General features: G+C 45.5%; 1 protein-coding gene across 1 annotated transcript in view; it reads right to left on the bottom strand.

The window, feature by feature from the left end:
• Positions 1-9465: 9465 nt before the first annotated feature.
• Positions 9466-26158, bottom strand: part of LOC141258491 (uncharacterized) — a 31458-nt gene continuing 14765 nt past the window's right edge. Inside the window, exons 12-22 of the mRNA XM_073673484.1 lie at positions 23465-23570; positions 22075-22265; positions 20438-20546; positions 20199-20365; positions 18911-18984; positions 18685-18812; positions 18139-18328; positions 16712-16850; positions 16383-16485; positions 9853-9948; positions 9466-9482 (exon numbers count right to left, since the gene is read on the bottom strand). Coding sequence (XP_073529585.1) covers positions 9466-9482; positions 9853-9948; positions 16383-16485; positions 16712-16850; positions 18139-18328; positions 18685-18812; positions 18911-18984; positions 20199-20365; positions 20438-20546; positions 22075-22265; positions 23465-23570 — 1320 coding nt within the window. The remainder of the gene's footprint in view (positions 9483-9852; positions 9949-16382; positions 16486-16711; positions 16851-18138; positions 18329-18684; positions 18813-18910; positions 18985-20198; positions 20366-20437; positions 20547-22074; positions 22266-23464; positions 23571-26158) is intronic.

Genomic DNA, 26158 nt, shown 5'->3' with positions numbered 1-26158 from the left:
TGCGGCTGAACAGTGAGCGACACACTCAAACTGTTTTTTTTTTTTGTAGATACAAATGGCCCAAAATGGATAATACAGAGGTTTGAACCGTGGAAGTGCAAAACAACACTTCTGTTTCTCTAGCCTACACCAGACTATTTTCAACAGTTATATTTGTGTCTGAAAAATCAGAGACACGCTTTTTTTTTGGGGGGGGGGGGGGACACACCAAAAGGTTAATAAGACGGGTATTATTTTTCCTGGCCCCCGACACCTGGTGCTAAGTCCAGCAATTTGAGCAACAGGAGCACACAGGACTGTAATGCAGCGTTTGCTGGTATAACCACTGTGTCTCCCATACAGCCTGCCTGTCTGGTATCTGGGATGGATATTAGTCCTGAAAAGGACTGTTTGTTTGTTCTGGCAGCCTTTACAGACCCTACACTAACTATTTCGCAGTTTATATCTCTCCCTAAATCAACAGCGCTGTCCCTACACTGTCTAATCCGGAGCAACTGTGTCCAAGATGGCGGCGCCCGGTTTTAAATACTCGAGGTGTCGCTGTGCGGCCAGCCAATCACTGTAATGCCCACAACCAACATGGCTGCAGCATTACAGTGACTGGCTGGCAATCCCTGCATGTTCATTGGCTCTGTAAAGAGCGCCAAACATGCAGGGCGGAGACCCGAGCTCCCGCCCGAGTAACCCGGAAATGCTCGGTGCTCGCCGAACATCTCGAGTAGCGTGATGCTCGGGCGAGTACCAAGCAGTGTCGAGCATGTTCGCTCAACACTAGTAACTAACAGTTGCATGATTACATGCATTTTTTTCTGGCTCCCCATAGAAGTCAATAAAGGTGGGAGGGTGGGTAGGACACAAAAAGCCCCCAAAACAGTGGGTTCTAAATGTACAGTGGATATTGTTCATGAAATCGCAACCAAATTTGCTTGAACCTGAAATTGTTTTTTTTTTGTGCAAAAAATGTAACAAACCCATAGCGTAATGGTTCAGGTTTCTCAAGCCGTCTGGCCAGTATTGGTCTACATTTGGGCAAAATAACACTTGTACATCAGCAGGTGCCTGGGAAAGGAATTTATGATGTACTTTATAACAATGTACCATGAAATTACCATCAGTAGCCATTGAAAAAAGCAGCATGGAAGCCATGTGTCACCTTAGAGGGAATAATTGCCACCAGGTGACCAACTATAGATTGTGTATTTTACCACCAATTTGTTCTAAGCAGCTAATAATTTTTGTAGCATATAGTAGTTTCAATGAGAAAAACCCCACCACTTTGTGATTATAATGGTTACACCACACTGTTTAAAAGTAGAAGTATATATGGCAAGTGTTAATGAAGATCCTCACAAGATCTCCTTCTCTACTCCCCTCTTATCTCCTTCCCACAATCGTATACAAGATTTCTCCTGTGCATCCCCCCTACTCTGGAACTACCCCAACACATCAGACTCTCACCTACCGTGGAAACCTTCAAAAGGAACCTGAAGACCCACCTCTTCCGACAAGCCTACAACCTGCAGTAACCACCGCTTCACCATACCACTGCACGACTAGCTCTACCCTCAACCATCTCCTGTAGATTGTGAGCCCTCACGGGCAGGGCCCTCGCTCCTCCTGTACCAGTCGCTGACTCGTTTTGTTCAGGATTATTGTAATTGTTTTTGCTATGTATACCCCCTTTCTTTCACATGTAAAGCACCATGGAATAAATGGCGTTTTAATAAATAATAATAATGGAGGATGCTTATACAGCTGGAAAGTGCAGTTGTAAGTTAGCAATAAATCACATTATGGGAAAAACTGCATTGCAATGTCACAAGTTACCTACATGTAAACACTAGAATCCTATTATGATAGACAGAACAGGAGAGCTATATTTATATTATTTCTGAATTACATTTTACATCATGCAAAGACAAACAGGCTATATCTTATGCAGTTTGAGAGAACACACAATGAAAATGTGCACATTTGATTGTCTAGTTAAAGTGGTCCAAAAGGATCAGTTTGTCAATTTTATTCTTGCTCCAAGTTAAAAAAAAAATTAAATCCACCATAATTTTTTTGAGGTAGGAGCCTTTTTATTTTGTGCTAGTGTAAGAAGGTGTGACAAAAAATGAGAATCCCCTGTGCTGTGTGACATTTGTGCATGAGGACTTCCATCTGCTTCTCCAGATGGGACCCTGTGGAACCGACCGGAAGAGGGAGAGTTTCAGGAGGGACTTGTTTAAATGGAGCACCGGCCCAGGTGACCTTGATGCAGTTTCCTGGTATAAAAGGCCAGCGCATCAAAAATTGGAGAGGTTTTGGGGGCCAAGGGAAGGTACAGTCAGGATGTGTGTCCAGGAAGACGCTGAGGCCAGGTGCTAGCTTGGGCTGAAGAGTGAACCAGCGGCTTGTGGTGCACTTGTAAGAACACAGGAGCCGTTGTACAAGCCCCAGAACCCAAATACCAGTTAAACCTGAAGACCAGATCGGCACACACCCCTGGACGAAGCATTTCCTGTGCAAAACGCGCGTCGGGGGTGTGGTGGGTGCCTGGACCTCAGACGTACGCTCCCTGGTAAATATGGTCTCTCCTTATGTTTACATTGAGTGTTTTTTCTAGTGCAATATATGCAGCTTCACAATGACATTAAATATTTACCCGTATTAATTTATTGGTGGTGCTACTCTATATTTATTCTCTACATGTGGTGAACCATATATGTATTCAACGTTGTTTATTTTTATATGTAAAGGTCTATTATATACTTGACGTTGTACATCTACCTGCCGGAGCTGTGTGAGGTATATTTTTGTAACTCTCTATACATTGTATAGGTCCAGCTGCTCCACCTATCTGCTATCTGCGGTGAGTCTTTGTTTTTACCTTGTGCAGTTTTGTCCTTTATATGTTTCAATAAAGTTTTGGCAATTTTGAACCTGGGCCATGTAGTTAATCTTTGCTTTACTTAGATTGGTGTTGTTGATCCTTGACTGGGCCCAAATGATTTATTGGTGTTTGATAATGTTATCTGTAAAATCCCTTTGGCAGCACACGGACATGTCACACAAATGTGAGAATGCAGCCTGATTTTTTTTTAGCGGATGGTCCACGGACTCGTAAAGGTTTATACATCCATTTACACATCCATGAAAATCACAGATCTGAGAATGAGATCTGTGAGAGACAGAGACTGTCCTGTTCTGATTTTGAGGATCAGGATAGGACATGCTCAATGCGTCTGTAAAAGCAGGCAGCACACCGACACTGCACCCAGATGCAGGAATGTAGCCTTATTATATGTAGGACAGTCCCTTAGTATATAGTGTACTCACTTTGTATAGCGCCATCCTTATACATCAAAGTGGAAATGTGGCGCCCCTGAGGGTTTGGTCGCCACAGAGATGTTGCATCTCAGCCTGAGATGTGGCATCTCACTCTCAGGTAAGGAAGGAGTACAGCTCAGGACCCTAACACCTGCATCCAACACACCACTCCAGGCCAGTAGGAGGGGCAAGATGCCTCTGCTTCTTGCGGAGCCCCTTTCCTGGCTGGAGTGGGGGGAACCATGTAGTGGGTGTGGGTGGAAGAAGTAGCTTAAGGTAGCACATGAGAGGAAGATATAAAATGGGAAGCCATTTTAGAAGATCAGAGATTAGTCAGAGGAGGAAAGTGAAAGGAGCAGAGGCTCTGCAGGAGCTCTGCTCCAGAGGCTGGCCTAGCCAGTGAGGCCCAAGTCTGAGAGGAAGGAGAGAAGAGAGGAGAGGGAGCAGAGAGGCTCCAGGAACAGAAGAAAGGACCCAAGGGTACGGGCCATGCAGAAGGCCACCCGTACGCCCGCATCTGCCCGGTGGTGGAGGGGGTCAGGCCATCTAAGGGGAACCGGTCCCTCAACTAGCAGAAGATTGCAAGTGTCAGCTAGAAACCAGAGGCTGCAGTACTTTATGCCCTGTAGTCACAAGTCCACGCCAATCTCACCAAGAAGGTAGCCATATAGGACCCAGGGGACGGAACAGACGTCGCCCGCCAAGGCTCACGGGTACCAGATTGGAGATACTAGGTGTGAGGTGCAGGGAAAAGGCCAGGGAGAGGACACAGAAGGGGGTCCTGCTAAGTTCTCTGGAGCTATCTGGGGGTGGACTGAACCCCTCACTGAGTAAGCACAGCACGACGAGGAAGATTACTTTGGTCCCTGTAGTCTGGACTGCATTAACTGTGAGTAAAGACCCTGGGACTGCACTTCATTGTCTTTGTTTCTTGCTGCGCCATCAACCCCTGCACTACAATGTGACGCACCCCTGGGCCTGTGCTGTGCCCCTGGGCCTGTGCTGTGCAGGGGGATACCCGGAGCGCTGGGGGTTGTAGTCCTCCGTGGCGGTGACCCGGTCCGTGCCCAGGGCGGTCAAACCAGTGGCAGTCTTAGGTAATAACAATGTCCGACTACGCCACCCGTGGATTGCGGTCAGTGGGGACCGCCACTGTGCTGCAGACCGCTGAGGCTGATGTAATTTGCGCAGCCGAGTATGGGATAACTCCCCACGGGAGAAGTATTGCCTCAGGGCAGCTAGTGTGGAAGATGGGAGTGATGGTGTGAGCGTCCCAGTAGTAATGGTGCGGCGATGAAACAGACGTGTGGTGCAGTTCAGGGTCTTTACTGATGGTATAAAGCAGACCCTCCCGGGAGTACTGGTTAGCAGTAGGGGCCTGGTCAGTCTGTGAGCAAGCAGGATCTCCCCTGGCCAGGTGGAGTTGTAGGCCTCCCTGACTATCTGCACTCTTTCCTGGCTACCTTGCTCTATGCAGGTAGAAGTAGCCCACATCCCTGAGTATACCGTGTGGTGCTCACCCGTATGGCCGGTGACTTGGGGCTTTCCGTTAGCCTCCGCTTCACGATGGCAGTGCTGGTCCCTTGCTTGTGACCGTGCCTCCAGGCTTCTAAGGCCAGAGGACATGGAATCCCCTGCCGGTTGGATTCTGCTGCTGGACCTGGATGTCCCCACAGCCTCAGACTCAGTGTCCGGGTTTAGTGTCTTCAGCCAAGATGAGCTTTCTAGCTTCCAGCCTCTGGCACTCGCTCCTGCTCCTACAGAGCTCCTAGTTCTTGCTTTCCCTGTGTCTGCTGTCCTCCAGACCTGACTGCATCTCTGTCTGGGACTTCACTCCCTAATCCCGCCCCAGACCCAGTTTATAAGGGCAGATTCCTCCCTCCCAGGTCTGGGTGGGCAGTGTTGCATGCTTAGGGCTCCTGACCAGAGAAACCTCCCACTTGCTCTCAGACACAATATTTCTATTACTGTGGCAACCAGACCCCTGGGGTGCCACAAATGCCCAGCACAACCTGCAATATCCACACTGCCCTGGAGCAAGCTCTTCCTGTGGAGAGCCACACCATCCCTGCTGCAGTAACATCAGCTTCAGAGGACTGATCCACAGCGGCGGCTCCCTTTAGCCACATTCCACAGGTGGCGTCACGAACTATATATAAAAACTTTATCAATCCCCTGTAAATATCCCCTTTTGATTGACCGCCCTGGGTCACGGACCGGGTCACCGCCACTGTGACATTCCCCAGCATCCACCGGCCCAGCACCGCGTACCCCACGGCGCGTCAGAAACAATGTAAATAACACCCTCCATTATTACCTACCATCCTCTCTAGTTATATATGGCTCTTATTATATAGCTTCCTCTGCTGTTATGTACAGTGCTGTCCCTTACATAGCATATTCTTGTTATTTTTGTCTGTCACAGTACCCTCTTAAATTATGTGGCGCCCCTGAGGGTTCAGTCGCCACAGAGGTACTGCACCTCACGCAGAGGTGTGGTGTCTCCCTTCCCTCAGGCAAGGAGGGAGTACTGCATGGAACCCCAAACACCTGCATCCAACACTACACTGCTCCAGGCTGGCTGGAGGGGCAAGATGCAATGTATGTTTCTGCTGAGCCCTGGCTGGAGTGGGGAGGAACCCAAAGGTAGGGGGAACCAGTAGTGGGTGTGGGTGGAGGAAGTAGTTAGAGGGAGCACTTTAGTAGGAGTATAAAATAGGGAAGCCATCTTAGGGTGGAGTAGTCATGTCAGTTCTAGGGAGCTGTTCAGAGGAACAGTCCAAGAGCAGAGTCATTAGGAGATCTGCTCCACAGTTAGGGCCAAGTGTGAAGGCCCCGGAGGGGAGCAGGGAGTACGCCAAGTTCTACAGAAAGGATCTCAGGGGGTACGGCGCGTGCAGGATGGCACCCGTACGCCCCGCATCTGTCAGAAGACAGAGGGATTGCTGCGGCATTCTAATCCACCAGGAGGGTCAAGTAGGTCCCGGATCCGACTTACTGGAAGGACTTCAGAGCACTCGAGCAGGATTGAGAGTGGGCAGCGCAGAGCAGGAGGGAGAAGGACCAAGTAAAGACGGTCGAAGTAGGAACACGAGAAAGTGGGGTTCTGCCAGGTATTCCCAAGTTGCCTGAGGAAGGATTGAACCTCTGCCCGGTGAACGCAGCGTGACGCGGGAGGCCTTTACCAGTATAGTGCACCTGTGAAGTGCCTAAAGAACTGTGAGTAAAATCTTGGATGACTGCACTGCCTCTGTCCATTCTTCATCGGCACCATCGTTCCCCCTGCACTACAACACCCAGCGTGACCCACTCTCCACCACCACACTGGCATGAGGCCTGCTCTACCTGTGGGGAGCTGTTCCATCTCAAGCTGTCCTGACATCTGCCTCAGAGGACTGTTGCAGCGCTGGTGATCCTCACCAGGTACCACAGGTGGCGTCACAAACTTTCCCAAAACCCCATATAGTCATATCCCCTTTTTGAGTGACCGCCCTGGGCCACGGACCGGGCCAGCCACCATGATATTCTCCGGCTATCGGAGGCCTGGCTGCCAAGTACCCCACAGGCCTGTCAATTACATAGTAGTCTCTTGTTAGATATAAAATGACTGCTGATGGAGGAGTTGGTGTCCAGAAGACCAGTCCATCAGCTCCTCCATAAGGAAAGCTTTCCCATGCTCCAACAGTCATTGCATTATATATCAACAAGAGACGATGGTATGTAATAAAGAACAGGGTGCTATATTATCTGATATGTAAGGGACAGTGCTGTACTTCTTGAGAGGGCACTGTGTAATAAGGGATGGCAATATATATTAGGAGGCTATGTAAGATATGAGGCTATGCACACACCTGTAGCTTTGTTGCCATAAAAGGTGGGGCCCATACACATTTCTTGCACTTGGGCCCCAAGTAGTCAGTGTCTGCCCCTGACTGGCAATACATACGAGTTATATCACATGCAGGCATTTTGTGGCGCCACAGGATTGTTACTGCCTGTTAGGTTCACTCTATAACAGTCTTGTTATATTTTCTGAGAATTCATTGTCTATTTCATGCTGTAATTACACTTTGTACTATGCATTGATGCCATAGTTACCTTAAATTTCCCTCCATCCTAGAGAACAGTTGAGTACGCAGGTAACCGGATGCAACAAATTCTAGTTATTGTCTTTACAAGGGGGTATGGCTCAATCTGGGGCATAGCCAAGCTTTGAGTGACCTTGTAGGACAAGAACCCTAGAAGAGACACCTCAGAGAACCCTAGTAGAAACAAGCTGGGCAGAACCCCAAAACAGTAAAAAAGTCCATATTGGAGGCATATGGCTTTAATACAGAAGCACCCCTAAATCAGGTAAGCAGAAGTGAAAGAACAAAATAGGTCACTTGACCTGGAAGCAGGTCCTCTTTCAGTGGATGCATACTGTTGTCCTCACTGTATATGTTCAAGCATGAAGAGTTAGTGCAGATCTGTATTACAGAATCATGGAGAGGTGTACTGTGATCTCCACAAGGCACTAAAGCATCTTTAAAAAATAAACTCCAGCCTAGTTTCATTTGAAGGATGCTTAATTAACAACTCCTGTTGAAGAGGTCATTGTGCAGAGAGGATGTGACCTCCTGTTGTGAGTGGTGGATGGTGTAGGTTATCAGATAAATGAGGGTACATCCATATGTAATGTTCTTGAAACATTTGGTGCATAAGATACAAGGTTTTAAAGTACCAGCATAGTCAGAGATTTCTTAAATTTATGCACATTTGAGTGTTGCCTTTCTTTATACCAAAATTCAGTATTTTTGTAGGACTTTCCACTGATTAAATATTCACTTTAAATGCAATGCATTACTTGTATTTCCTTTGGAAAATATTGCATACAATTGATTTTTCATTTTAATCAGGGAACAGTACTGCAAAAATGCTGAAGGAGTTGCCCTGCTGGGTTTGTGCCAAGATACAGAATAGGTCAAGATTCATGCAGCAAAACCCAGCTTGCACATGAAGTTTGCTTAGGCTGGTACTTTAAAACCCTTCGTATTTTATGCGTCAACTATGTGGCAAAATCCAAAAGCAGGAAACACTGAACATTGCAGTTGTCTGAACAGCTTGGGTTAGCCTAGTATAAGAGCTAGTGGGCAGTGTGAAAATTGCAAGTGGGGGGTGAATAATTTATAGTGAACATTCAGTCACTATACATGTGGCATCTAGACTCTAGGAGAAGAGAATGCAGTGGTTAGAGTAGTTTATGCTTTGTTGAAAATGCAAATCATTGATCAGCTCCTGACTTTGAATAACCACTAAAACCTGTGGTCCCCATGCCATAAATGGTGGTGGGGAGAGTGGTTTCCCATTGGGAATCACAGTGATCAAGATTGGGAATCTGGAACGCCAAGTGCTGCCTGTTGCAGTCCCATAGACCAGGGTTCCCCAACTCCTGTCCTCAAAGCCCACCAACAGGCCATGTTTTCAGGATTTCTTTAGTATTGCACAGGTGATCATATTGCCTTTGCAGGTGATGTAATTAAGGAAATCCTGAAACCACGATCTGTTGGTGGGCCTTGCAGACTGGAGTTAGGGGAACACTGCCATAGACCACTTCTGCTCCATTCCAGATGTGGCTGGAGAGTCCCATTCTTGGGCTCTGCAGGGGTAGAGGATAATTATGGAAAGAGCTTTTAACTTTCCTGCATTAAAAAGTGGTTTAATATTGACAGTAGCCCAATACTAAATTGTGGACTGACAAACTACTGCAATATTGGCAAAATGACTTCCTGACTCGTGGGGGCATGTTCCCCATCTGCAAGGTGAACGGTGGAGTTTGCCAAATCATGTACAGCCAGGCATGTGGGAGCAAAGCTACTGTATAGTGGCTAGAGCAATTGTCAGTCAGGCCCTAGAGGTACCAGAAAGGTCCCCAATGCATGAGAACTAATGCAATAAAATTACAAATGACAGTTTGGAGATTTGCCATTGTGACCCCCAATCTTCACATTTCTCCTTAGGCTGGGAGCTGTAGTTTGGAGACAAGTTCTAGGCTTTGATACCAAAGCCAATATCCCATTACCCTAAAGATGAACAGATCACACCACACCAAGTTATCCCCAGGCAATTTTATTAACAAAAATGAGTGCCTTCTTAAAATGTACATCTTTCTCATTGAGGATTCTGAACTGAAAAACAAGCAGGAAAAAAAAAAAAGTGTTAATTTAATAAATCAGCTTTTGCGATTAGACACCAGTTATCACTTCAAGCCAATTCTACCCATGTCAGCTGTTGTGTCAACTCCATATAAAAGCAATTGATATTGTGATGCATTGCCAACCAGAAAACATGATGCCCAGTCTTGCCCAAGTTGTAGTCTACATTAGCCTCAAATTTGGGGCTTGCAGCTGCTGTAAAGTTATAGGACATGTCAACCATAACTCCACCTATCCAGGTGTTGAAAACCAGATCATGAAGACAGCTACTAGAATTGAATATACAGTAATCTTCCAGAAATTCAATATCTACTAAAAGCTTTATTTTTATGCATCGACTTACACTGCTTGGTGTCTGCCCTCATCTTTGATGCCAGTAGGAAAAGTTCTCCAGAAGAAACCTGTCTGTGCTGGTCACTGTCTGAGTCCACACTCCGCCCTGGCAAAGGATTAAATTGAGCATTTCACTGGGTGACTGGTTCTCAGTGGCCTTAATGGACTTAAGCCCCATTAACCCCTTCATGACTGGAGCATTCCTTTTTTTTTTGCTCCTCTTTCCAGAGCCATAGCATTTTTTGCAGGACAAGTTGTACTTTTAAATGCCATCACTGGTTTTACCATATTGTGTACTGGAAAAAAAATTCCAAGTGTGGTGAAATTGCAAAAAATAAAAAAATGCAACTCCATTGTTGGAGTTTTTTTTAACACGTTCCCTTAATGCTAAAACTGACCTGCCATTAGGATTCCCCAGGTCATTATGAGTTCGTAGACAAACATGTATAGGTTCTTTATTTAAAAGTTAGAAAATGGTGCTTTTCTTCTTTTTTTGAGACCTGTAGCATCTCCATTTTTTGGGATCTGGGGCCAAGTGAAGGCTTATTTTTTGCACAACGAGCTAATGTTTTTGTTGATCCTATTTTGGGGCAGATGTGATGTTTTGATCGCCCATTATTGCATTTTATTTCAATGTTGAGACGACCAGAAGTGTAATTCTGATGTTGGGTTTTTGTTTTATATGGGGCAGAAGGGGGGGGGGGGGGCGATTATATTTTAATTTTTCATATTTTTAAAAATATTTCTCCACTTTCTGCATGCTTCAATAGTCTCCATAGGAGACTAGGAGCTGCAGTTATCTGATCACCTCTGCTACATAGAGGTGATGAGCAGATCACCTCTGTAGCAAAAATGCTCATGTGCTATGAGCGCTGACCACTAGGTGGCACTCCTAGCAAGCAAGAAATGACAACCACAGGGGTCTGCTGTAAACCAGGTTGTCATGCAGCAATGACCCATGATCACGTGACTGGGGTCACAGATGGGAGGGGCTAATGCCGTGCTTCTGGCACGGCGATGTTAAAATGCCGCTGTCAGATTGACAGTGGCATTAACTGGTTAGCAGCCACGGGTGGATCGTGATTCCACCAGCAGCTGTTGTGGGCACATGTCAGCTGTAAGAATCAGCTGACGTGCCAGGTTCAGTGTGGGCTCAGCTCCAGAGCTCACCGATTGGGGGTGATGGCTTGGGGTGTACCAATATGCCCCAGGCCAGTAAGGGGGTTAAAAAAAAATTAATGCTCTTAGAATGGTTGAACATGTGTAAATTGCCTCTTCAGAGAGAAGAGTTCTAGAACTCTGGCACCACCTGTTGGAAGCAGTGGTCATACAAGTCAATCAACCCTTTAGTGAGCCTTGCAATACGACTTGGAATAAAAGCCAAATCTGAATATCAATTTGCAGACAGTGTTTTGGGGTATTGCCCCTCGTCAGTGCAAAGTATGAACTGATTTGGCTAGGTGAGAGACTCTGGACTGCTGTCTAAGGGGTAACGTTTCTCCTTGTGGAGAGTGACAGATCAGCTCTGGCATGCTGGTTTAATATGCAGGCAGCACATTTTAAATTTCCCAGAGGAGCATTGCATGACCATAATGTGCACAGTTTTGGAACATTCTCATCTTTGTTCTTAAGACTTCAGTTTTTTTTAAGTGCTTACATTATAAAGCAAGTATTGTTTAGAGGGTCCCAGCAAACGGGAAAAAAACAAACACCTGACTAAAAATATTTATGAACTATTGTAGTCTATGGGAAGACCTAGTATTAAGTGTCCACCACATGCACCACATGTGCATGAGAAATGGAAGTCAACTCAAACCAAGTCTATGAAATCTTAGGAAGACCTTTTAAGTTTGGAAATTCATGGGATAGGGGATAACTGTTTGAAAACATTGATACCAAGAACTGGGGCTTTTGAGATGAGTGGAGCAGTGGTAGATTATGCACACCTCCTCCATTAAGAATGAATGTAGTGAAGTTCCAAAGACCAGCCCAACTGCACTCAGCTGAGCCTGAGAGAATGGAGGAGAATGATCCATCACTGCTCCATTCACAGAGCTCTTCAGAACACAGGTTCTAGAGATCCATGAGGATTCCAGCAGTCAGTAACCCATCCTTTATCCCATGTTTGGGAATAACGAGACAACCTTAAGGCCATGTTCATGTGGCGCCCCTGAGGGTTCGGTCGCCACAGAGGTATTGCATCTCATCCAGAGGTGTGGTATCTCACTCTCAGGTAAGGAAGGAGTATGGCTCAGGACCCTAACACTACACCACATTTCTGGGGGACAGGGCGACAATGCTCCTACGGGAGAGCACAACTGTCCCTGATCCCTGGCTGGAGTGGGGAGGAACCACCTAGAGAGGGGGAACCAGGTAGCGGATGGGTGGAGGACGTAGATCCTGGGAACACTGGAGTAGGAGGTATAAAAGGGAGGAACCATTTTGGTTCAGTGGTTAGTGAGTAGAGGAAGTGGAAGTGACAGGAGCAGGGGCTCTGTAAGAGCTCTGTCCACAGGCAGGCCTAGTCAAGAGGACTGAGCCTGGAGAAAGGAGAGAAAAGAGGGAGCAGGAAGGCTCCAGGACAGGAACCGAAGGGACCCCAGGGGTATGGGCTGTGCAGCTGCCACCCGTATGCCTGCAGCTGCCAGGAGGTGGGGGGGGGGGTTAGGCCAGAAGAAAGGGAACCAGATCCCTCAACCAGCAGAGACTACAGGGCTCACCTGGGAACCAGAGGCTGCAGCACTTTAAGTAATGCAGGCAGTCCACACCAGCCACCAGGAAGGTAGCCACATAGGGCCAAGGCCCGAGGACACTGGACAGAGGTGCTGCTAGGTGTGAGGTACAAGGAGAGAGGCCAGAGAAAGGTACACAGAACGGGGTCCTGATAAGTGCTCTGGAGATACCCGAGGGTGGACTGAGCCCCTCACTGAGCAAGCACAGCACGACGTGGGAAGTTATGAGCTGCAATACAACTTGGAAACTAACAACCGTGAGTAAAGACCCTGGGACTGCATCATCTTGTCTCCGTGTTTCTTACCGCGCCAGCACTCACTGCACTGGGACACCCTGCACAACCACCATCATTCACCTGTGCTGCCCTGAAGCTACACTCTTCCTGTGGGGAGTTCTACTACACTTGCTGCACATACCACCAGCTTCAGTGGACTGCTCCGCAGCGGCGGTTCTCCATAACCGCAATCCACAGGTGGTGTAGTCGGACTATATAACTTATACACAGACTACCACTGGTTTGACTGCCCTGGGTCACAGACCGGGTTGCCACCACGGTGACTACAACTCCCAGCATCTACAAGGCCTGGCTCTGGGTGCCCCCACGGACCAGGGGGTGCGTCATTCACACATCATGTTTTATGCAAATTTTCAGCTGCATTTTGTAGTACCAGCAAAGCCTGAGATTCCAGAATTCTTAGTTCACACATCATGGTTTGTGTATTTAATGCAGCCAGGAAAGGGCCCCTGTGGAAGAATATATGGTCCCTTTGCACTTCAATAGCTCAAAATGCTCAATTCCACCTGGTATGAAGATTGAAGTGGGCCCCCCCTCACCTCTTGGGCCTTTGTGCGGCCGCACCAATGATACAGTTGGGTCTATATATATTTGGACAGAGACATTTTTCTAATTTTGGTTCTAGACATTACCACAATAAACTTTAAACAAAACAATTCAGATGCAGTTGAAGTTCAGACTTTCAGCTTTCATTTGAGGGTATCGACATTAAAATTGGATGAAGGGTTTAGGAGTTTCAGCTCTTTAACATGTGCCATCCTGTTTTTAAAGGGACCAAAAGTAATTGGACAGATTAAATAATTGTAAATAAAATGTTCATTTCTAGTACTTGGTTGAAAACCCTTTGTTGGCAATGACTGCCTGAAGTCTTGAACTCATGGACATCACCAGACGCTGTGTTTCCTCCTTTTTGATGCTCTGCCAGACCTTCACTGCAGTGGTTTTCAGTTGCTGTTTGTTGGTGGGCCTTTCTATCTGAAGTTTAGTCTTTAACAAGTGAAATGCATGCTCAATTGGGTTGAGATCAGGTGACTGACTTGGCCATTCAAGAATATTCCACTTCTTTGCTTTAATAAACTCCTGGGTTGCTTTGGCTTTATGTTTTGGGTCATTGTCCATCTTTAGTATGAAACGACGACCAATCAGTTTGGCTGCATCTGGCTGGATCTGAGCACACCGTATGGCTCTGAATACATCAGAATTCATTCGGCTGCTTCTGTCCTGTGTCACATCATCAATAAACACTAGTGACCCAGTACCACTGGCAGCCATGCATGCCCAAGCCATCACACTGCCTCCACCATGTTTTAGAGATGTGGTATGCTTTGGATCATGAGCTGTACCACGCCTTCGCCATACTTTTCCCTTTCCATCATTCTGGTAGAGGTCAAGCTTTGTTTCATCTGTCCAAAATGTTCTTCCAGAACTTTGCTGGCTTTTTTAGATGTTTTTTAGCAAAGACCAGTCTAGCCTTTTTATTCTTGATGCTTATGAGTGGCTTGCACCGTGCAGTGAACCCTCTGTAGTTACTTTCATGCAGTCTTCTCTTTATGGTAGATTTGGATATTGATACGCCTACCTCCTGGAGTGTTGTTCACTTGGTTGGCTGTTGTGAAGGGGTTTCTCTTCACCATGGAGATTATTCTGCAATCATCCACCACTGTTGTCTTCTGTGGGCGCCCAGGTCTTTTTGCATTGATGAGTTCACTAGTGCTCTTTCCTTTCTCAGGATGTACCAAACTGTAGATTTTGCCACTCCTAATATTGTAGCAATTTCTCAGATGGGTTTTTTCAGCTTAAGGATGGCTTGTTTCACCTGCATGGAGAGCTTCTTTGACCGCATGTTTACTTCACAGCAAAACCTTCCAATTGCAAGCACCACACCTTAAATCAATTTCAGGCCTTTTATCTGCTTGAGAATGACAAAGGGATTGCCCACACCTGTCCATGAAATAGCCTTGGAGTCAATTGTCCAATTACTATTGGTCCCTTTAAAGACAGGGTGGCACATGTTAAGGAGCTGAAACTCCTAAACCCTTCATCCAATTTTAATGTGGATACCCTCAAATGAAAGCTGAAAGTCTGAACTTCAACTGCATCTTTATTGTTTTGTTTAAAGTTCATTGTGGTAATGTCTAGAACCAAAATTAGAAAAATGTTGTCTGTCAAAATTATATCTCTCGCTCTCTCATCTCTATCTCTCGCTCTCTCATCTCTATCTCTCGCTCTCTCATCTCTATCTCTCGCTCTCTCATCTCTATCTCTCGCTCTCTCATCTCTATCTCTCGCTCTCTCATCTCTATCTCTCGCTCTCTCATCTCTATCTCTCGCTCTCTCATCTCTATCTCTCGCTCTCTCATCTCTATCTCTCGCTCTCTCATCTCTATCTCTCGCTCTCTCATCTCTATCTCTCGCTCTCTCATCTCTATCTCTCGCTCTCTCATCTCTATCTCTCGCTCTCTCATCTCTATCTCTCGCTCTCTCATCTCTATCTCTCGCTCTCTCATCTCTATCTCTCGCTCTCTCATCTCTATCTCTCGCTCTCTCATCTCTATCTCTCGCTCTCTCATCTCTATCTCTCGCTCTCTCATCTCTATCTCTCGCTCTCTCATCTCTATCTCTCGCTCTCTCATCTCTATCTCTCGCTCTCTCATCTCTATCTCTCGCTCTCTCATCTCTATCTCTCTATATCTCTAACGGTATGTCCACCCCTGCTTGCTTGTTTTTTGCAAAATGGAGCACTTCACTTTCAGCGTTTCACATCCATTGGAAGTAATGTGTAGTGAAAAAAGTCTAGTGTTAAAGCCATCAGGTTTTGCAGCGTTTAGCAAAAATAAGCAAATACAGCAGTATGTGAAACTGTTATTTTACCATCTTGCCTTGGTCACCAAGATGGTAGTTTGCATTAGTGCAGTGTAATTAAATTAGTTAAATAATTTATATTAGTTAGTGTAAACATTAGCTGAGCTATGCATAAGATTGAATACCTGTTGGCCAGGCAGGTGTGAAATTGAACAAGGCTTTGAGCAACTCAATGGCAGACTCCATAGTATGAAAGTAAATAGTGTCATACAAACTCAATGCATTGCCAGTGTCTTAGGTAAACCTATTCCTGAACAATTCACCTTCCCCCCACTGTTCCATTTGAAATTCTGGTTAATATGGTTTTGCATATGTCTTGCATTGGTGACCTGTGTTCATGCTTCTGTGGTGGAAGCAAAGGAGAACTTTGAAAAAACCATGGTGTGAACAAGGCAAGTTTGTTGTGGCCAAATCAGTTTTTTCACTGAACTTTGTGTACATGCATAAACAGACAAGGACAGTAAGAAAAACGCTGAACAGGAACAAAAAAACAAAACAGCAATAAAAAGCCTCAGTCTCCTGGCAAGAGATCAGGTTTTTGCTGCAGAAAATGAATGCTGAAAAAAAAAAACTATCATATGTGAACATAGTCTAAAACTAGACTTCTAGGGGAACTTGGCACTATAGTTCACAGAGTCAGAAGAACTCACCCAGTCTTTGCCGGGCAGGTATACAGGATCCAATTTGTGTGCAGACTGGATCAGAAGCCAGGTTGGAAGAATCGCAGATAATCACATCACAGTGAAAGTAGATCTGTGAAGCAAAGATTCATGCAGAGCCATAACTTAAAGAAAACATGGTAGATGGAAAGGAGTGTTGCAGATGCTAGTGAGTTTTTTTTTCTTTTAAACAGGCATTATGTGCACCAACTCAAACAAGACAGTGCAGATGCCAACCCCATAGTGACAACACTGGGAGCTGCATTACAAATTATATAGACTTGAGGGTTTTCAGAAAGATTTTTATCACATGCACTCACCTCTCCAGAATAGGCTGCACCCCCATCCATAAAGGTAAAAGTTTTCACTTCAAACCTTTTTAGATGTGATGGAAACTGTACTCTGGCATTAGTCCTCACCGGGTGGAAGATCGTCAGATAGGGTTCATGGTGTTCACAACTGAAATTTGAAAAGCCCATTAATGGATCAAGCCCTTTCCTGGTTCAGATGACATGCTAAAACTTGTCTGACACCTTAGTACACTACCAGGCTGGCCTTGAACTAGTGCAGTCCACAGTGGACAACCTGCCAGCAGGCAGTGTTCCTGTAAGTGATGCCTTCAGAAGTCAATGTCTTGACTCCAATGGTGCAGTAGAAAAAAAAAAATGCCATGAGTTAGCAGTGACTAGAACCATAGGTTGGAGACTGCTGCCATTGTTGTGCACATGAGCCTTAGTGCTAGAGATAACACCCTGGGCGAGCAGCCTTAATAGGCTCATAGGGCTCTAGCCAACAGGCATGAACTTTTGACTGCTGCAATTCCCTGGAGCTTCTGGTTTAGAGTCCTGGTGCAACACAGATCCTAGCAGGTTTGCAGAGCTTTTGGACAGACCAGAGCCATCTATGTGGCCACTGGATCAGAGTTTCATAATCTGTAGAGACCAAAAGATTCAGGTTTGCAAACTTAAAAATTTCACATGCCATTTCCTGCACTAATCCAAATAAAACAGATAAGACATTTCTTGTGCATAGACAAGTGTGGCAAGTCAGCCAAATTGGGCCATGATCACATTAATTTTTTTCCTTATAAAGACACCTGACAACTCCCCATTTGTCAAACAAGTCTTCCATTAGCCATGTTAAATGCTGGTTTGCACATAGTTTCCAGAACATTGTTGGCTGAAGGAAACATTTGTCAACTCGTGTAAGCAGTCAGAACTACAAAATGCTTAGTGTTTTAATAAATGTGAAGACAAAAGGGCTTCAGTAAGGTTTCAATGCAGGAATTTGGATCATGGTAGCAAATCCTTGCCTAGGAAGAGATCTAGAGCAGTGGTCCTCAACCTCTTACCTAGAGCCACATCCAGTATGCCCATCTTTCCCAACTGTAGTGATACCCATAACCTGATTTTATGGTGAAGCTTTGACTCATACCAGTAAGCACCTTGTGCCATCTTCCCTTATAGGCAGTATAATTACATTTAAGGGTTCCCACTTTACTCCTGTGAAGCACTCAAAGTATTGCATCCAGCTTCAACCACCCCCTCCAGCTTACCATACTCCTCCCTCCTATTAGTATATGCACATCCAGATTTTTCTACCGTTAAGGCAATTCATGCAAGTCACCATTTGAAGACCTGCTCTTCATAGCAGTTTGCTAGATCTTGTGATCCAAGCCACAGGTTGGAGACCCCAGGTCTAGAGCTTGGTGCAATAAGTAGGAATCCATTGCTGGATTCATTGTTACCTGTTGTCGATAATAGGCCAAGTGGGAAGGCTTCTCATATCAGGACTTGTAGTGGCCCAGCAACTGTCCAAGAAGAGTTCTAGCCGTGGATCAGAACTGTGGAGAAGCTCAACCTCGAAGTACAGCGGTTCCCTCAAGTACTTAATAACTGGATATTCAGCATCTTCATAAAAGACATTATACCCATCACCTAAAGGAAGAGATTTGTTGCATATAAGCAGCATAGAGGGTTAGTGTATTTGCAAGATCTACCATAAATGCAGGTCCCTCAAGTTGACCTTGTAACCATCTCAAGAACTGGGCCCTGTTGTGCCACCTTTAGTAGAGGTGGTTGGAAATCCCATACAGATTAATGTGAATTCAGACGAGTCCATTTACTTTGGCATGTGCCAGGGCCCTAGTCTAAATAAAAACAGGTCACATTGGTGAGATCCAAACCTACAGTTATGGAAGTTCTATATATGTATGACATTAGAATAGCACTTTAAACACACTAAAGTTAAGGAACTATATAATAAAGTCTGGTCATCGCTGGCCACTGCTTACTTTTACTGAGCCTTAACACAAGATCAAGAGGAGCAATCCCGGTCTGTGCACTGGGTGTAGGGTTGTTGTCATAGCTGTAGTCCACAACCAAGGTGCTGTTTGTTGTGTAGTTACAGGTCACATTCAGGCTATGTAAAATATAAGTCTTAGTGGCCAAAATATAAAATTGCTGTCTTAATATAGAAAAAAAATTTAGTCAACAGGACAGCTAAGACAGAAAACTTACGTGAATAGGATTTTTCCAGTTGAGATACTCGAGTAGGTTACATCATTCTCGTAGATCATCAGGTTACCCTCAAACTGAAACAAGTAGTTGTATATAATTTGTGACATTCATGTCTATGAGGGCTTGTTTACTTGACAGGTTTTAAAGCTGTACATGCCTGATCCTTTTATTCCTCCCAAAATATTTGGTCCTTTGTTAGACGACTAGCTACAGGGATGTAGCAGCTCTTGTAGAGAACAGAGTGCTCCCATGTATGGTGTTGTCAGGAGAGAGCAACCCTTTTAAAAGTTCTGTGTATACTATACATCCATATAAAATGGCAAATTCCCCATGGATGTCCCGATTTCATTTAAAGGTTCCACTAATCCAAGTTCCCTGCACCTAGTCTACTTAACAGCTGCAGTCTCCATCCTTTATTGCCACCACTCTGACCAGTCTCCAGTAGTTTGACCTGCCAGGTGAGGCACAGTTGTGACTCCTGGCTACGAGAGCCAGAATGAGGTTCAGACTTCCATTGAGAGATGAGCAGGAAAAAAAAACCAGACAGCGTCCACTTCAGGGTGTCATAAGGATAAACCTTTTTATTCCGCCATGTCAAAAAAGGCCACACAAAGTTCCATTGAGAGATGTGTCCGTTGCCTCCAACTTCCGGTCAGTCAGAAGTTGGTCATAAGACTGTTGGGTGGGACTGGAGTGGCACCAGGAAGAGCTGGAGATGGTGGCTGGTAAGTGTAAGACTAGGCTCAAGAAACTTAGATTAGTGACACCACTCGAACAGTGCCACAGCGCATTTGTACATCACTGCTGTGACAGAAGGCCCCTTCATCCTCCATGTCCATGGGAACATGGATGGAGCATTTCTACCACAATCACATTATATACAAGTACCTGAGAACAGAACCTATGGTGCAGCTTTGCTCCCCTGCTCATGACCAGCATCTGACTTGCGTGTCTCAAGATGACAGATGAGATTGTCTGAGGCCACAGTTCAGACAGCGGTGCCAGGTGCTCAGCTGTATAGTAAGGCCAAATGCCCCTGTATTACAGATCCTTACAGTAGCCCAGCCATGGGAATTAGGCCATGATAAAGATTAGCTCTAGATATAAAGCTTGGCGTTTGTCAAGCCAGCCAGGAGTGAAAAAGCTTAAATATCTTATATTCTCAGGGAACCCGTGTATATAAAGTGGTTGTCCAATGTACCACCATTTCATGGTTTTGTAGATTTTACAATACCACCCAAGCCCATAAAAACAAAGTTAAAATGCTGTATCCCATAGAAAGCTTTACCCGCCGTGTTGTTCTACAATCTTTAACAGTGAACACAAATTTCGCCATGCCATCAAGTACAAGTGGGCGACAGCTGGTATCCCTCAATACGAGTCTTGACAGGTCCATGTCTGGCATATTCCATAATTTTTTTACCGACACTTCCATTGTCCCATCTGAAAGGCAAACTGTAAAAAAGGTATTAGACACTTGGCAAAAAACGGGAAAAGGCATTGAATTTGAAAATACCATACACATACCAACTGGGTTTGATTGTGGGTCACAGGAAATCACGATTGAGGAGACTTCATTTCCATTTCTATCCCTTATACTTATAGGAATGGTCACAGCAAAACCTGCACTGGTCACCTGGGAGAAGGAAGACATAACACATGATTGTAACCCCCCAAATGGTTTCTTAATGTCACTAGAAGGGGCATTCCATTTTCAGCAAACTACTAACTCATACATACTTTTACTACTGGTTTTCAATTTGCTGGAATTATTAGTTTAATAGCTTTAGAAGTTAGCAAGTTTCAAAATTTAATGCAATTTTGGCTTTTTTTGTCTAAAATTTAAACATTGATTTTTTGCATGGACTGGAAAATTGAGTTCTAGTTGGAAGCAGGGATCCATCAATGGCAAGCTGCATCCTTGTGTTGGCTTTAACATGGTCTGCTGGTTTTCTGTCATTTCACAAAGCCACCTAGGAATTGCAGTGCCAATCTATTTTAGCATTTGTGACTAGACCATATGTGGCACCCTGCTGCGCACAGGTATCACAGGACCCAGGGTGCATGGATGGACTTCTCCACAAGAGGCCCTCATTACATACAAACACCTCCACCTCACACCAGAGGGAGCCAGTTAGGGATATATATGGAGGGTGGAGCCAGGCAGCTCAGTTGTTGTTAGTCAGACTGAGAGGAGTCTGAGAGCGTGCCGATACTGAGCAGCAAAGACGCAGCGTGTCTGATGCGGAGTTCTGAGGGCCCCGAGTGTGGCCCGAAGGCAAGAGGAGAAAGGAGTTAGGAGTTGAGGGGGCAGAGGAGCATCATAGGCTCACCCAGATACACAAACCGGACACCAGGTCTGCACCTACAGGGTCCCTTTATACCCAGTAGGGATAACCGGCATCCCAGGAGAACTACAAGTCCCTGGCAGACCTGAAGCTAGACCCATTACAGGACCAGGAACCACAAGGCCCCAGCGTCCAGGGAGAGTGGTTGCCAGCAGAAGGTCCTACTACCGAGCGACAGGTGAAGGAACAGCACGACAAGCTAGGCCCAGTTGCAGGCTGGCCAGGAGCATACAAAGGCAGACATGGACCAGAAGGCCTTATACCCGCTCACTGGGGAGAAGTCCTGAAGTGCACCCATCCTACTGAGTACCCTGGACCGTACCTGACATCTGCACCAGTAAAGGTATTGAAGCGAATCCCCTGTCAGTTAGTCCTGCTGCACCATCCGCCTGCACTACAAGTCCCAGTTTCACCACCATCAAACACTATCCCTGCCCCAGGGGCCCGCTACACCTGTGGGGAGCAGAAACACCTCAGCTGCCATCCCATCACCCCCCAGAGGTCTGCTGCAGCACTGGTAAACCTTACCAGGTACCACAGGTGGAGTCAAGCTATTTTTTATTTTTCCTATCCAAATTACAAACCCCCCCTTTTTTGGTTGACTGCCCTGGGCCACAGACCGGGCCAGCCACCGTGATATCCCCCACCAGCATCCATAGGCCCGGCTGCTGAGTACCCCATTGCCCCATGGGCGCGTCACATACAGATCCAGCCATAGAAAATTATTGATAGGAGTTCTGCACTTGGAGGTCAGATTCTACCATATCCTCAGTATAGTAGTATTGAAGATTTTTATGCAACTTTGAGGGCACTTACCTCATCCATGACCAGATTGGAGGCTGCAGGTACCTCGACTGAAGCATGCGTCGTGTTGACATTCGATAGCAAGCCGCTACTTAATGTTGCCTGTACATCATTGATGTATATAAGCCAGCTTGGATCAAGGTTTCCCAGTGTTGTAGTCAACAAGCCGCCTTTTTGTCCACAAGGACCAACAGTTGGTTGACCTGAAAGGGAGAAAAAAAAAAAAAAAAAAGAGTTGAACTGGTACATAGCTTCTACCCAGTGTCCTCTAGACAAGTTGTAAAAGGTCCATAACCAGGAGCACGGTTTATCAAGTTATTTCCATGTTGGGTGCACTGCCTCTTTGGGACTCATGCTTAATACATAAGGTTTAACAGTTAACTTACACTGAGGCATGGTGTCAGCAGGTACATGGATGCCATGTGGCAGCTAGAGCTCTTGAAGTCTGAAGTGTTACTTTAAGGGTTGGATATTTACTTTATGAATATATGTCAAGTGATAATACAGTAGTTCTATGGGATGACTAGTTGGGTGAAGGCTACATGGGTTTATATTTTTTTCACCCAAAAATAAAAACCATTTTCCCCCCACCTACTCTGACAGTGTGACATTGACCCCTGCTTGCCATACCTGGCAGAGAGGTAGACCCCCATGCCTGTTGGAGTGGGTGAGGAGAACCCAGAGAACCTACAGGAAGGTCCCACTGAAAAGTGGCTCTGCTGCAGAAATGTGATATTGACCCATCGAATAAGAAAAACCACCACAACTGCATGGCCTATAAAGGTAAAAAAGGTGCTGCTGGCCATGTGGCAAGCCAGAAGGAGCCAAAAGGGGGTGGCAGCGCCAAAGCTTAAAGTATCCAATAGGGAGGTGAAGGTTATCAGGGAACAAAACTGTGGCTTTAGCACAGGCCTATGGTTTATTAAAGGTTCTTAGCTGGTGGGTAAGGACAGATACTGAAGTATCACTCAAGCAATAGCTATAAAATATAAATATCAGTAATTTAATGGTGATCTTTGGCAATGCTTCATCTCCCTACAGTTCTCTCTAAATAAGGTATGACAGATTTAAAATCAGAGAATATTTTATAAAATTTCCAACCCAACAAGTACAGACAGTTCCTGCAGTGCTGGTGAAAAACTGATAGATTGTTTTTTTCCTAGGTATCCTGGTATTTTAGCTTTGCCAAAAGTCACACTGCCAAAAAAGCAGCCAATGATTTTGGTTTCAAGTTTAGCTTTTCAGATGAACAAAATTAAAAAATTCGCATGAAAGTCTACGAAGAGCAGAAGACAATCCTCCCTCCGCTAATAACACAACTAACACTAATCAGGTCATCTACTCGATACAATAAATATCTGTAGTTTAAGCAGAAAAGAAGTTTGCATCACACCCTACTCACGTAATAAACAGTCAATGGTCGCCGGCGTAGTGAAGGTTTCCCCGTATGGAATAATTAGGAATCCAAAAGTTACATTCAGAATGAACAGGATGCCATCAGGGACAGTCTGAAACGTTTAACAAAGTCAGAACATTTTATGCAATTCCCAAAATACACATGAGTGGAGGCAGTTTGACTGCTTTCTACCCCTTAAGATTAAAATCCACTGGTACAGTCACCTGATCCCCATCTCGCCCAGAGAGGTAACATATCAAAATGGTGTCCATGGGAATCATTGAATGAGACCATAGCATCCACCACTTTTTTTTTTTTTTTAAATCAGGTCCATCACCCCCCCCCCCCCCCCAAACTGCAGATTCAGATAATTAACCATCCATACCAGCCAAGTGTCATGTCCCACGACTTGGGAATCACAGTATTGTAGCCGTTTGACTATACAATAAAGTTAGCTTTAGAAGTTGGTCTCTCCCTGCCTTCCCCGGTCTGATGTCAGTAACTCCTGCCTTCTTCCCTAATCTATTTCAACCATATTAAGAAACATCGGTCTTAATCTGATGCAGAATAATTTGTTACTGTAATTGTGCATAAATACAAGGTTTCAGTTTGAAACTAAACCTTGTGGAATCTTGTGTTTGCAGTAGAGTCAAGCCATGATGAAACTTTGTGCAAGTACTGGCATAGCAACAGCCAACAAACTAAAAGAGCCTACTCACAGCCCAATTATGGAATCAGAACAAATAGTTTGGTGTAGTTACACAAAAAGCCACATGCAAGTGAGGTCACCGTGGAGCACCCTTTGTGAGACCAATATTTTTGTGCACAGCAACAACCTCAGATTTGCATGTCAAACACTGGTTGAGCTTGGACAATGCTTTTTGTGCAGCCACATTACTGAAAGTGTACGTTACCGGCATGGTTTTCTATAAAAGGCCAGAAGAGAAAATAGAATGAGACTTACCAGTAATTTGGTTTCCAATAGCCCACCACAGCACACTGGAGGATGTAACCCCACTCCAATAGGGACAGGAAAACATGAAGAGGCTAAACAGCCCCTCTCACATCCTCCCTCCAGTATTAAGGACTACAAGAGTATGAATACTTCAGATTATATATTATCACTGACAGGATAATGTAAGAAATGAGCTAAGGGAGGGAATTACCCAGGCTGTCATGGTGGGTTATTAGAATCAGACTATTTTCTCCAATACCCCCCCCCCACGACAGCACACCAGAGGTATACCCAAGAATAATCTAGGGAGGGACAATAGCCTGGAGGACCGTCTTCCCAAAAGGCTAAATATTTAATAGACAATAGGTCTAGTCTAATGTCTGGAGAACGTATGGACTGAGGACCAGGTAGCAGCTCTGCAAATCTGCTCAATGGAGGCACTGGCTTTCTCAGCCCAGGAGACAGATGCCGCTCTAGTAGAGTGAGCCATCAGCTTCTCTGGAGGTGGAAGTTTCTGGATCTGGCAATTCAGCGATTGCCTTCTTGAAAAAGTTGGCGATCGTGGACTCAGACGTTTTCTTCTTTGGCCCCGAGGATGGACAGATTTGTCTCTTCTCCACTCCTGTTTCCTGGAGGTAATGCAGGACCACTCTTCGAATGTCCAGAGTGTGGAACTCTCATTTGTCAGATTCTGACAGGAGGGAAGAATTCTCCTGGAGGTCTGCAGAAGTCCAAGGCCACTTTAGGTAGAAATGAAGGGTCTTGAGAAATGAGACGATCCTCTAGGATTCTCAGGTAAGGTTTGTTAATTGAAAGCCTGTAGTTTGCCCACCTTTCCAGCTGTGGTTATAGCTACAAGGGAGGCTGTCTTCCAGGACAGTCTGCCTGGTCTTCTAGTTAAGGGTTTGAAGTGTGGAAGAGTCAGTCCCCTTAAGAACATTAAGGTCCTGGGTACTTTAAGGGTACTGGGTCTGAGACCCTCATCTAGGCCTTCTAGTATATGGCATTTGTCACTGGCTTTCTGCTGTTTGAGACTTCTAATGATTATCTGAAAGGCCCCTGGTCTTTAGTATTGAAAATTCAGTAGCCAAGAAGCCAGGTGTAATATTGGGGGTCCAGATGATGAATTGGTCCCTGGAGAAGAGGATCTGATAGGAGGAAGGACTAGGGGACCGTTTATACTCCGTTTAGAGTGCCAAACCAGCACTACTAGGATCACCTTGGTCCTTTTTGGCTTTTCTGCAGGGTTCTTGGCAAAATTGGGACCAGAGGGAAGTCATGCCAGCTTAAATCTCCATTGGTGGGCAAATGCATCTACAACCAGGCAGGGATAGTTTGGGTTTCGGGAAATCCTGCAGTGGAAGTTGGCCTGGGCGTTGATTGAACCCTTTATGTGAAGAGCAGACAGGGAAAGGTGTTCTTTGGCCCAGGAGAATATTCTTGTCGAGATGGACTTTAAGTCCTTGTGTCTTGTACTTCCTTGGTGATGGAGGCGAGCTACTGTAGTCCTATTGTGGCGCCCCTGCAGCGCATTGGTGCCACAGAACCTGGAAGGGTGCATAGATTTATCCAAGAGGCCCTCACTACATGCAAACACCTCGACCTTCCACCTCATACCAGCAGAGGGAGCCCTGATAGGGATATATAAAGGGAAGGCGGAGCCAGGCAGCTCAGTCAGTGTTCAGTCTGCAGAGAGACAGGATGTAGCTGCACGCAGGCTGCTGTGTGAGGCAAGCTAGGCCTCC

The sequence above is a fragment of the Phyllobates terribilis genome, unplaced genomic scaffold (assembly GCF_046119375.1).
Source record: "Phyllobates terribilis strain yellow unplaced genomic scaffold, ASM4611937v1 Scaffold_3__8_contigs__length_932513732, whole genome shotgun sequence".
NCBI lineage: Eukaryota > Metazoa > Chordata > Amphibia > Anura > Dendrobatidae > Phyllobates > Phyllobates terribilis.
This window is presented reverse-complemented; position numbering and strand designations above follow the sequence as displayed.